Here is a 12,897-nt window from a genome sequence, read left to right as displayed (position 1 = left end):
AGGGTCCTTTGCACAGAGCCACAAGCTAGACCAATCCAGACAACATTTAGCTTTCTCTCTGAATTTGCCAAGCAACAGGTCAGTGTTTACTTAATTATAAGCTTTAAAGTGCTGACAAACTGGGCAATGCTCCCACAACCCAGAGCATCCAACTTTCCCATGACAAATACCGAACGTGCTTCGACTCATAATGCACTGGAAAGTGTCAGGGGACAGGAGATGAAGAGTGAGTGAGTGGGGAAGGATGAGCAGATCAGGGAGTCATGGAGAGGGGAAGATATGGCTGGTGGTGGTGTTCTGTTGCAGCTGGCGGAAATGGTAGATGATGAAGTGTTGGATCCCGAGAGTAGGGTAGCTGGAAAGGTGAGGACCAAGGGAACTCCATTGCTGTTCTCCCTAGAAAGAAGGTGGGGGGGGGGGTGAAGTTGAGAGAGGAATCCAGGAAACTGGGGAGATACATGTGAGCGGGCTCCATCAACCAACGTACTCTCTTCTGGAAGAAGGACACTTCAGAAACTCTGGAGCTGAAGGCCCCATCTCAGTAACAGACGTAACAGAGATGGAGAAACTGAGAGTAATGGGTGGCATCCTTACAGGAGTCAGAGTGGGAGGAGGCATGGCTGAGGTAGCTGTGGGTGTAGTTTTTGAAAATGTAAGTGGTACATCTGTCTCCTGAGCTGGAGACAGAGAGATCCAGAAAAGGAAGAGATGTGTGGGAATTTGAGAGCGGCATGGCAGTTAATAGCAAAAGTGACGGAGCTGTCGAATTCAACATGCTGCAGGAAGCTGAACCAATACAGTTGCTAGTGTAGCAGATAAAGAGTAGAGGGTGGTGGTGGTTTCTGGAGCAAGGCCTATTCCTCATAGCCATCAATGAGTCAGGCAGAGCTCAGACCCAAGTGAGTGTCTGTAGCTACACATTTGATCTGTAGGAAGCAGGAGGAATCAAAAGAGAATCTTTCCATTATCTCCTCGCCATCTGGTTCGACATATCACTTCCTCGTCCTTGTCCCACCCACTTTTGGCTGCTATATACGGGTGTCCTTGCCCCTTCCTTTTCAGTCCTGATGCAGAATCTTGACCCTAAACTCATATCTTTTGCCTCCCCCCTCCATATACTGATTGACCTGCTGAGTTCCAGTGCTTGTTTTTATTCTAATGTGGATTAGAGTAGATAAATGATGATTACTCATCCCTAGTCTGGGTCTGCAGAATAAATAGAAATCCATTGCTTTTCCAATAGGTTGAAGTGGGTATAGAGTCGTAGAGATGATCATAAAGTCATACGGCACAGATTCAGGGCTCTTGTCCCAATTGGTCCCTGCGATGCAAGATGCTCATCTAAGCTAGTCCCGTTTGCATGTGTTTGGCTTATATCCCTATAAAGCATTCCTTTCACATATCTGTTTTTTGTTTTTTTTTTAAATTGTTATTGACCCTACCTCAACATCCTCTGGCAGTTTATTCCACATACAGCATATACCATCCTTCGGGTAAAAAATTTGCCCCTCACTTTGCTATTAAATCTCTCCCCTCTCACCTTAAACCAATGTCCCCTAGTTCTTAATTCCCCGACACTGTTAAAAAGACAGAGTACCTTATCTATGCAGCAAGGAATAAAGGTCTAGCTTGTCAAACCTCTCCGTATAACTCAATCCCTCAAGTCCTGGCAACATCCTTGTAAATAGTTTCTGTACTTTTTCTAGTTTATTAACATTTTTCTGGTTTTCATAAACGCCTGCACCTTACCTGGCCCCAGTTTGTTTTCAGGCATGCATAGAGGCCATGACTTAATCATGCAGAGGACTGATTTTAACTGCATTAATTCATTAGAATCTGTCACAAAATAGCAAATCAAAAGCCTTTCCTGGAATTTTTTATTTAATTTTGGGATTACAAAATAAAAGGATTCTACTTGCAGATTAGACAAACATTTTTTGTGAGTCTAATGATTTGATACTGTTGAACTGGCCAGCTTGCTCTGGTGACTGTCCTCACTGGAGAATCTTGGTTTTCTCAGCTCCATACTTGTAATGAAGCTCACCAACATCATCCTGGCAAACTTTTATCCAACCATCTTCACGCATGTGATACACTAAAAACAAAAACAGAAATTAAATTGAAATATTTGCAGAGGTGCCTTGCTCCATCACAGTGAATTCATGGTGCAATTGCATCTGGAATATTGTGTACAGGTCTGGTCTCCCTCCTGAAGGAAGGATACACTTACAGTAAAGGAAGAGCAATGAAAGTTCACCAGATTGTTCACCAGGGTTTATCATGTGAAATGAGATTAAACTGTATTTGAAAGAGCTTAATAAGATGAGGAGTGATCTTAGTGAAAAGTACAATATTCTTACAGGGCTCGATAGGCTAGATGCAAGATATTTGTCCTAAAAGAGCTCCCAATTTAGAGGTCACATTTTCAGAACTTTTTTTTTTTTTTCATCTAGAAGATAGTGGATCCTCATAATTCTCCATCCTGGAGATCTGCAGAAGTTCACTAACTGAGTATACAGTATTCTAGTCAGAAACTATTAAGTCTTAAGGGAGTTAAGGGATATTGGGTTCACGCAGGAAAGTGATGAAGAAGTAGAAGACCAGCCATGTTCTTATGGGATGGTTGAACAGCCTCCTCCTGTTTACATCCTCATGAACAGATAATCAGAACATGGAGTCCAAAGCCAACCAATGTACAACGTCCATGTGAATTCTCCCAGTGTCCATTTCTGCCCTATACAGGCCAATGCCTTCATCCATGTAAAGGTAGGAAGTGACTGATATGTTATTCCAGTTAGACGGAAAGATGAAGGAAAGATCTGTGATTCAGTAACTGGTGACCTGAGCAAGGGTCTTCATTCTTCTACCCTTAACCAAATGTACTAGGAAAGGATAATTTGTGGAACCAAAATGATAGCTCAAAGAAATTAGAAAAAAGTGGGTGAGGGCAGTCGGCTGTCAAATGCATGAATTATATTTGTTTTTATTTGCTGGGAATATCTTACTGTTGACAAAGCCTCCAGAGTACGAATCGCGATGTGTGGCATGGTAAATGGCCCGTCGTGCCAGGTTGTAGGCTTCTTCCACTGTCAGATCATATCTGTAGCCACTGTCAATGACACCGTAAGCATAACAGTTTCCAGAACCAGTGGAAAACATTTCTCCAGACAGTCTTGTCCCATTGTCATCTACATAGTAGAGTCCTGGGCCCTATGTAATAAAGAAAGGTCCAATGTAAATTCCAGGCTGAGTAATATTTATTTTCTACTAAAATTGTGCTAACATGCAAAACTGCTGCAGAAACAAAGCAGGGTCTGGGACTGAATGCATAGATCTCAATTTGAATGGGAGATAGTACAACAGTGGGAGCACTTGATGGTTTGAAACATGAGGTTCTGAAGAAGTGACTGATCGGGACTGAAGCCTGATATTGCAGGATCTGCAAATTCTGGAATTTCACTATTTAAAATAGGCATCAAATATCAATAAAACCAAATGATTGTCAATATAATCATTAAACGTGTTGAATAACGGATGGTTGATGGTCAGTTTGCACTTAATGGGCTAAAGGAGATTTTTTGTGCTGTATCTTCCTACAACTTCCAGCTATTTGTTTTAATAACTGAAAAGTCTCACAAACGCTGTTAACATTGAACTACAGCACAGGAACAGGGTCTTCCCCACACCGTGCTGTGCAAAACTAATTAAACTAATCCCTTCTGCTTACACAATTTATATATTCCTCCATTCTCTGCCTTATCTATGCAATAATATATGATGGAGACTTTTAAGAGGCAAGTATGATAGACCCTCTTAAACACCTCTTTTGTATTTGCCTCCACCACCACCTATGGCAGCACATTCCAGGCATCCACCACTCTGTGTAAACAACCTCCTTTGAACATTGAACAACCCCCTCTCACCTTGAATGCATGCCCTCTCATGTTGGTCATTTTGACCCTTAGAAAAAGATACTGGCTGTCTATTCTATCTAATCCCCAGCTTTCTGATGATATTAAATTGAGTGGGAAAGCAAACTGTGCAGAAGATTCAGAGAGTCCGCAGTGAGATTATAGATAGGCTAAGTGAGTGGGCAAGGGTCTGGCAGATAGAACACAATGTTGGTAAAAGTGAAGATGTCCACTTTGGAAGGAAAAAATGAAAGAGCAGGTTATTATTTAAATGATAAAAATTGTAGTGTGCTGCTGTGCAGAAGGACTTGGGAGTGCTTGTACGTGAATCACAAAAGGTAGGTTTGCAGGTGCAGCAGGCTATCAAGAAAGCAAATGGAATGTTGGCGTTCATTACTGGAGGGATTGAATTTAAGAGCAGGGAGGTTATGCTGCAACTATACAGGTACTGGTGAGGCCGTGTCTGGAGTACTGTGTGCAGTTCTGGTCTCCTTACTTAAGGAGGGATATACTGGCTTTGGAGGCGGTGCAAAGGAGCTTCACCAGGTTGATTCCAGAGATGAGGGGGTTAGACTCTGAGGAAAGATTGAGTCTCCTGGGACTGTGCTCGTCGGACTTCAGAAGAATGATACAGAAACATATGTACAATGTCCTGGGTATGTTACTCAAAATGGCCTCTTTGGTTTGTTACAAGTAGGAATGTTTCTTTGGCGGATAAGTGTTTCTCTAGCCGTTGTTTCACTTTAGAATGGCTGATATGGTAATTGTATTCATTTGTTAATCAATGGGGAATGTCATTGTGTCTTGTGATGCTGGGAACTTGGGGGAGGGGTTTTTTTCGCGGGTTTTTTGGGGGAGGCCGAGGAAGACATGGAAGAAGGTGGACGTGTGCTGGACTGCTCGTAAGACCACCGGGGTGGTCCCAGGTGCGACGGCCGGATGGGTCGATTGGTTCGTGGATTGAGCTCCAACGAGTGCACTAAACAGACTGAACTTTGATAAGTGGCGCCTTTTGTTTTTTTCCTTGTGTATATATATTGTATTGCTTACTACTCTTTTTAATTTTAGTAAACTCTTTAAAGTGTATTTCATAACGGTATTTGTTGTGGATTTGATACTGTTGGCGGGCTCGAGGCGTAAACTCGATTCTCACAGCACCTGCGTGTACGGGAGGTGGGTTGGAGAGTGGCTGGATCTCCGTTTCCCCTAGACATACACCAGCCTGTGGGTAAGTGTTACATTTGTGGGGTGCTCGTCCCGGATTGGATTGTCAGGGGCTGTGGAATCGCGCAGGCTGCAGAGCGGAGATGGACAGAGACAAGTTTGTTTGTTGGTGCCAGTTTGAAGGTGTACCGGTACAGTACGCATGCGTAGTGAGCGGAGTGGATTTTCGAGTTTCGGGAGACGCGATAGTGCGGGGTTTAAGTTCGGTGAAGGGTATTGGGCAGGTAGAATTGGTAGCTAGACGGTGTGGTAAAGAGGTGGGGTCTAGCTGGGTGTTGGTTCGTACGAGTGCTGAAGTCAGGACGGTGGGACTGCCGGCGACGGTCAGTGTACCGGGGGAGGAGGGGCCATGGGGGCTCCACTTCTACAAGGATGAGGCTGAGGAGACATCGGGGGAAGAGTTAGAGCTAGAGGTGGACCCCAGAGAGGTGCCCGGCACTAGTAAAGAGGGGTGGGAGGAGGGAGTCGTGACTAAGCCCCGCTCCCCAGGTAGGGTGGAAGTCTCGGAGCTGGCAGCCGCACTTTATTCCCTGGTGGGGGTGGCCGAGAGGCCACGGCTGAAGCCAGGGGTGTTCTCCGGAGCCAAGCCTACTCCGGATGGGGAGGTGGACTATGAGACCTGGATCGAGCATACGTCTTTGATGTTAGAGGAGTGGCCAGGTTCAGAGGAGGAGAAGAGGCAGCGATTGCTGGGAAGTTTGAGGGGTTTAGCAGCCACAACCATCCGGGAGTTGAAAGCTGAGAAGCCTGGGGCCTCAGTGGAGGACTGCCTAGAAGTTTTGGAGGGAGCGTTTGGGTTGTCAGGGGAACCCTGGCTGCTTTTAGCAGAGTTTCAACGCCTGGAACAATGGAGAGGGGAAAAGCTCTCCGAGTACATATTTAGGATGGAGGGGATGCTCTCGGGGCTGCGGCGCCGAGGGGTAGTGAAGGCGACTGACGTGGCTAGCGTGAGGATGAGTCAGCTATTCAGTGGCTCTCTGGAGGAGGACAAGGTGGCGTGGACTATCCGGCAGGCTTATAGGAAAGGTCCCCCTCCATCCTTCGGACAACTGATTAGAGAGCTGCGAGAGGACGAGAGAGCATTGGGGCGGAAAAGGGGCACGGGCCTACGGGAGCGATCCTCAGCGATACAGGAAGTGGTGGCTGAGTGGAGGAATGACAAACCCCCGGGGAGTAGGGAACCCCCTTTGGAGGGGAGGGACAGGGGAGGTACCTACTCTCAGGGGCGATCAGTGCAGTGGATTGGGAGCAGGAGCCGTCCTGGGAGAGGAGGGGCAGCCGGCAGTGTGTGCTTTAACTGTGGGAAAGAGGGGCATTTCAGGCGGGACTGTGGAAGGCCAAGGGTGTGCTATAGCTGTGGAGAGGAGGGTCACTTTAGGTGGGATTGTGAGAGACAAGGAGTCCCGCGGAGGACAAGCCCCCCTGCGACTAAGAAGGGAGAGGTGTCGGGGAAACTTAGGAGAGGCTCAGTGAGGGAATGGACTGGAGCCTCTGGAGGAACACGTTCCCAGAGATCAGCTGGAAGACCACCGGGTGCCCACGCCTCTGTTCCGGATGGGCTGGTAGGACCCCGTGCCAGTGTGGGTCTACGGATAGAGGGAGTTTACGCAAAAGCCGTTCTTGATATGGGATCGCAGGTGACCTTATTGTACCGGTCTTTCTACAATCAACATCTAAAGCATTTGCCCATAACACCATTTGACGCCCTGCAGATTTGGGGTGTGAGCGAGGGTGACTACCCGTACGATGGGTACCTATCGGTGAGACTGGAGTTCTCAGAGGGCGATGTGGGAGTGTCGGAAGCAATTGAGACGTTGGTGTTGGTGTGTCCTGACCCGGTGGAGACCGGTGGTGCTGCCCTCCTGGTGGGGACTAACTCCCCAGTTGTGCGACGGCTCCTGGGAGCTTGTAAGGAGAAAGGGGGGGAAGACTTTCTGTTGACCCTCTCGGTGCATCCAGTGTTTCGAGCAGTGTTCAAAGAAGGGGTTGTCTCCCAAGGGCTGGACCCGGAGTGTAAACGAGGGACGGTGTGGTGTACGCAGGCGAGGCCCAAGGTGATCCAACCAGGGGAGGTAGCACTAGTGATGGGGACCCCCAGATTCCCAGGAGTGCCGACGGGAGAAGCCCTGTTAGTAGACGCCCCAGACGATCTTGAAGGGGAGACACGATTTCCGGTGGGGGCGCTGGTGAGGCCCGAAGTGCAGAGACCAGGGGTGGTACATGCGAGGCGTATAGCTATAAGTGTCAGGAACACCACGGCAAGAGAAATCACCTTTAAGAGGGGAATGCCGCTGGCACATCTGTTCCCGGTGACGGTAATGTCTAGCGCACCAGTGCGGACCCCTAACGGGGAGGGATCGGAGCATCGAAGGGAGCTGACCGCTGAAGCCTTTAACTTCGGGGATTCCCCAGTGTTGCCGGAGTGGAAACGCAGGCTAGTGGAGAAGATGCTGAAGATGGAAGCTGTTTTTTCTCGGGGCGAGTTTGATGTTGGCTGCTCCAAAAGCACTCGCCACACCATCCGGGTGACGGAGGACACCCCGTTCCGAGAGAGATCCCGGTGGCTGGCTCCGGCAGATGTTGAGGACGTGCGACAGCACTTGTGCAAGTTGAAGGAGGCCGGAATCATAGCTGAGTCTCGAAGTCCTTATGCGTCCCCAATAGTGGTGGCACGGAAGAAGAATGGGCGAGTGCGCATGTGTGTTGACTACAGGACGTTGAATCGGTGAACTGTCCCTGATCAATATACTGTCCCAAGAGTCGAGGATGCGTTGGCCTGCCTGAGCGGTGCAAAGTGGTTCAGTGTGCTGGATTTAAGAAGTGGGTATTACCAGATCCCAATGAGTGCGGCCGATAAAGAGAAGACCGCTTTTATCTGCCCACTGGGGTTCTTTCAGTTCGAATGAATGCCCCAAGGCATATCCGGAGCCCCAGCCACCTTCCAGAGGCTCATGGAGAGAACTGTGGGGGATATGAATCTGTTGGAGGTGCTGGTGTACCTGGACGATTTGATAGTGTTTGGATCGACTTTGGAGGAACATGAGGAGAGACTGTTGAAGGTGTTGGGCCGGCTTAATGAAGAAGGGTTGAAGCTTTCCCTGGACAAATGCCAGTTCTGCAAGTCGTCGGTTAACTACATTGGCCATATCATTTCGTGAGAGGGAGTGGCTACTGATCCAACCAAGATAGAGGCTGTGACCACCTGGCCGAGACCCCAGAAAGTGGGTGCTCTGCGCTCATTTTTGGGGTTCTGTGGGTATTACCGGCGATTTGTGAAAGGATACGCCAAAGTGTGTCACCCGTTAACTCAGCTGTTGTGTGGCTATCCCCCGGTGGGGAAGAAGAGGACGGGGAACCAGAGGCAGGATGCTGGAGGATACTGGAACCCGGCGGAACCTTTTGGCTCGAGATGGGATGATCAATGTGAAGAGGCGTTCCGATCTTTGAAAAGGGCACTGACCCAGGCCCCGGTGTTGGCTTTTGCCGATCCCCAGAAGCCATATGTGCTGCACACGGATGCCAGCCGAGAGGGTCTCGGGGCTGTTCTGTACCAGGAGCATGGCAAAGCATTGAGGCCAGTAGCCTTTGTCAGCCGAAGCTTGTCGCCATCGGAGAGAAACTATCCCACTCACAAGTTGGAGTTCCTGGCGCTGAAGTGGGCGGTGGTGGACAAGCTGGGCGATTACCTTTACGGAGCCAAGTTTGAGGTGAGAACGGATAACAATCCTCTCACTTATATTTTGACTTCGGCGAAGCTGGATGCCACAGGACATCGGTGGCTGGCGGCATTGTCGGTATATGATTTCAGCCTGAGGTACCGCCCCAGAAGCAAGAATATCGATGCGGATGCATTGTCTCGTCGGGAGCCGGGGGAGGAGGAGAGGGACGAGGAGTGGGAGAGTGTCCCTGCCCCTGGAGTGAAGGCGATGTGTCAGTTTGTTATCACCGTGAAGGCCGAGGGAAGAGGGAGGCTGGAACGAGCCGTGGATCATTTGGGGGTTTTTGACGACGCCATACCCCTAGTTTACTGTGACCTGACCGCTCTGGGGACTAAACAGTTGCCGGAACTGAGTCCGGGGGAAGTGGCAACTGCTCAGCAAAATGACCCGGGCATTGGCACAGTGTGGAGAGCGGTCGAGAAGGGGGATGGGGCGTTGGCTGAGAAGGCGAAACACCCATACGTGCCTCTGTTGTTGAAGGAGTGGTCTCGGTTGAAGTTAAAGAACAAAATCTTGTACCGGGTAACAACGCCTCCGGACCAACCCCGCTGTTGGCAACTGGTCCTGCCAGAGGAGTATCACCAGACTGTACTCCAGGCCTTACATGATGATTCTGGACATTTGGGGGTGGAAAAGACATATGGATTACTCAAAGACCGGTTCTACTGGCCCTGGATGAGGGGGGACGTCGAAGAATACTGTAGGGGATGCCGTCGTTGCATCCAGAGGAAGACCCTGCCAGCGTTGGCGGCTCCACTGTCGCACTTGCAGAGTGCGGGACCTCTGGACCTGGTATGTATGGATTTCCTGTCGATTGAGCCTGACACCAGCAACACCGCGAATGTATTAGTCATCACCGATCATTACACTCGCTATGCTCAGGCATTTCCCACCAAGGATCAGAAGGCGACGACAGTGGCGAAGGTGCTATGGGAGAAGTACTTTGTGCATTACGGCCTTCCCAGGCGAATCCATAGTGATCAGGGGCGGGACTTTGAGAGCCGCCTTATCCAGGAATTACTGACTATGCTTGGGGTTGAGAAATCCAGGACTACCCCTTACCACCCACAGGGAGATCCTCAGCCAGAGAGATTCAACAGGACCCTGTTGGATATGCTTGGGACGCTGGAGATTGGGCAGAAAAGCAGGTGGAGTCGTCATATTGGACAATTGGTTCACTGTTACAATTGTACTCGCAATGAGGCTACAGGGTATTCACCCTATTATCTGATGTTTGGGCGGGAAGCGAGGTTGCCCATTGACGTGTGTTTTGGAGGTGGAGTGGGTGAATTTCCCGGGAAGTCCCATCTAAAGTACGTGTCCGACATGAAGAGGGAGTTACAGCGGGCGTACGAGTTGGCCGAGGCGGCGGCTACCAAACAAAATCAGCGGAATAAGATGCGGTATGATCGAAAGGTGAAGTTTGTACAATTATTACCGGGCGACCGGGTCCTTTTACGGAATTTGGGACTCCCTGGTAAGCACAAGTTGGCAGATCGATGGGCGGCCAGCCCCTATGTAATAGAGAGCCAGATGCCGAACCTGCCAGTTTACCGGGTGAAACCTGAGGATGGGAAAGGGCCTATCAAGGTACTCCATAGGAATCACCTGCTGCCACTGGGTCAAGGGGTGCAGGTGGATAAGGAGCCCGAGTGGGAGGTTACGCCCAGTACAAGGACTCTGCGAGGGAGCGGAGAACGGGAAGAGCCCGCTGCTGAAGAGCGGGGACGGGTCCCTCACTCGGGAATGGCTACCGATTCAGAGGAGGACGACTCCGATGAGTGGGTCCTGTTCCCATTCGCTAGTGCTCCAGTACCAGGAGAGGAGGCTCCTGGCCCTTCCCATACTGAATTGGGTGAGAGGAGGGAAGGTCTTGAGGGTCAGATGGAGAGGCAGCCTACATTGGTGGGAGAGAGGGTGGAATCTGAGCGTGAGCCGGAGAGATCTCGGGTGAGGGAGGACCCCTGTGAGGAAGGGGGTGCGGGTCTGTCAGGTAGACCTGGGGTGTCCGAGACAGTGGGTTCGCAGGTGACGAGGGAGCCCAGTGGGGCAGAAGGGGTATGGAGATCTCAGAGGATTAGGCGCCCCCCGGAGCGGTTGACATATGTGGTACTGGGAGAACCGAGTGTGATTTCTACTGCTCTGGGTAGTTATGTCATTGCCTTCTGCACCTGGGTTGGGTTTTGTGTGTTGCAAGAAGCTTTGGGGACCTCTAGTAATGCCATGAGGGCATGACATTTGCTGGTGGGGAGAGAATGTACAATGTCCTGGGTATGTTACTCAAAATGGCCTCTTTGGTTTGTTACAAGTAGGAATGTTTCTTTGGCGGATAAGTGTTTCTCTAGCCGTTGTTTCACTTTAGAATGGCTGATATGGTAATTGTATTCATTTGTTAATCAATGGGGAATGTCATTGTGTCTTGTGATGCTGGGAACTTGGGGGAGGGGTTTTTTTCGCGGGTTTTTTGGGGGAGGCCGAGGAAGACATGGAAGAAGGTGGACGTGTGCTGGACTGCTCGTAAGACCACCGGGGTGGTCCCAGGTGCGACGGCCGGATGGGTCGATTGGTTCGTGGATTGAGCTCCAACGAGTGCACTAAACAGACTGAACTTTGATAAGTGGCGCCTTTTGTTTTTTTCCTTGTGTATATATATTGTATTGCTTACTACTCTTTTTAATTTTAGTAAACTCTTTAAAGTGTATTTCATAACGGTATTTGTTGTGGATTTGATACTGTTGGCGGGCTCGAGGCGTAAACTCGATTCTCACAGCACCTGCGTGTACGGGAGGTGGGTTGGAGAGTGGCTGGATCCCTTTTTCCCCTAGACATATACCAGCCTGTGGGTAAGTGTTACACATATAAGATTATGAAAGGGATAGATAGGGTAGAGAAAGGAAAGTTGTTTCCACTGGTAGGTGAGACTAGAACTAGGGAACATAGCCTCAGGATTCAGGGGAGTAGATTTAAGATGGTGATGCGGAGAAACTACTTTTCCCAGAGAGTGGTGAATCAATGGAATTCTCTGCCGAGGGAAGCAGTGGAAGCTACCTCAGTAAGTATATTTAAGACAAGGTTGGATAGATTTTTGCAGAGTAGGGAAATTAAGGGTTGTAGGGGAAAGGCAGGAAGATGGAGATGATTCCATGGCCAGATCAGCCATGATCTTATTGAATGCCAGAGCAGGCTTGACGGGCCAGATGGCCTAATTCTGCTCCTATTTCTTATGTTCAAATCCTATAAACATCTATCAGGTTATCCCTCAGCCTCCACCACTCCAGAGGCAATCCCAAGTCCAGCCTCTCCTTCAAGCAGCTAGCTTATTTCCTCAAATCCAGGCAGCATCCTGGTGAACCTCTGCTGTACACACCCCCACCCTTCCTATAGTGGGGCAACCAAAGTGAAGACAATACTCCAGATGTGGCCTAACTAGAGTTTTATAAAGCTGCAACATAACTTCCTGACTTGTGAACTCATTGCCTCAACTCAAAGGCAAGCATATTGTACACCTTCTTTATCTCTATATCAACCTGTGTAGCCACTCTCAGGTAGTTATAGACTTGGATTACAAGATGTATCTGTTTATCAACCGTGTTAATGGTCCAGCAATTAACTGTGCCCTGTCCCTTTACACTTGATCTTCCAAAGTGTAACAGTCCACACTTGATTGGATTAATCTCAACCTGCTATGGCTCTATGTAGATTTGCAATTGATCAATATCCTGCTACATCTTTGGCAATTTTCTACACTATCCACAACACCACCAATCTATGTATCTTACTAACCCACCGATTTACATTTTCATCTAGAGCATTTATATGTACAAAAAAACAGCAGAGGTCCCAGTACAGATCCTTGTGGAACACTACTAGTCGCAGACCTCCAGCCAGAATAAGTCCTATTGATCATTAATCTCTGTTTTCTATGGGCAAGACAATTCTGAATCAAACAGCCAAGTCACTATGGATCCCATGTACCTTGATCTTCTGGATGAACCTCCAATGAGATACTTTGTCAAATACCCCACGATCCTCCGTGCAGACAA

The 12,897-nt window shown here is 49.0% G+C and overlaps 1 protein-coding gene across 1 annotated transcript in view; it reads right to left on the bottom strand.

Moving 5' to 3' along the window:
* Nucleotides 1–1,853: 1,853 nt before the first annotated feature.
* Nucleotides 1,854–12,897, bottom strand: part of psmb8a (proteasome 20S subunit beta 8A) — a 32,785-nt gene continuing 21,741 nt past the window's right edge. Inside the window, exons 5-6 of the mRNA XM_059970599.1 lie at nucleotides 3,006–3,210; nucleotides 1,854–2,095 (exon numbers count right to left, since the gene is read on the bottom strand). Of these exons, the coding sequence (XP_059826582.1) occupies nucleotides 1,995–2,095; nucleotides 3,006–3,210 (306 nt within the window). The 3' untranslated portion in view covers nucleotides 1,854–1,994. The remainder of the gene's footprint in view (nucleotides 2,096–3,005; nucleotides 3,211–12,897) is intronic.

This window comes from Hypanus sabinus, chromosome 5 (assembly GCF_030144855.1).
Source record: "Hypanus sabinus isolate sHypSab1 chromosome 5, sHypSab1.hap1, whole genome shotgun sequence".
NCBI classification, from domain to species: domain Eukaryota; kingdom Metazoa; phylum Chordata; class Chondrichthyes; order Myliobatiformes; family Dasyatidae; genus Hypanus; species Hypanus sabinus.
This window is presented reverse-complemented; position numbering and strand designations above follow the sequence as displayed.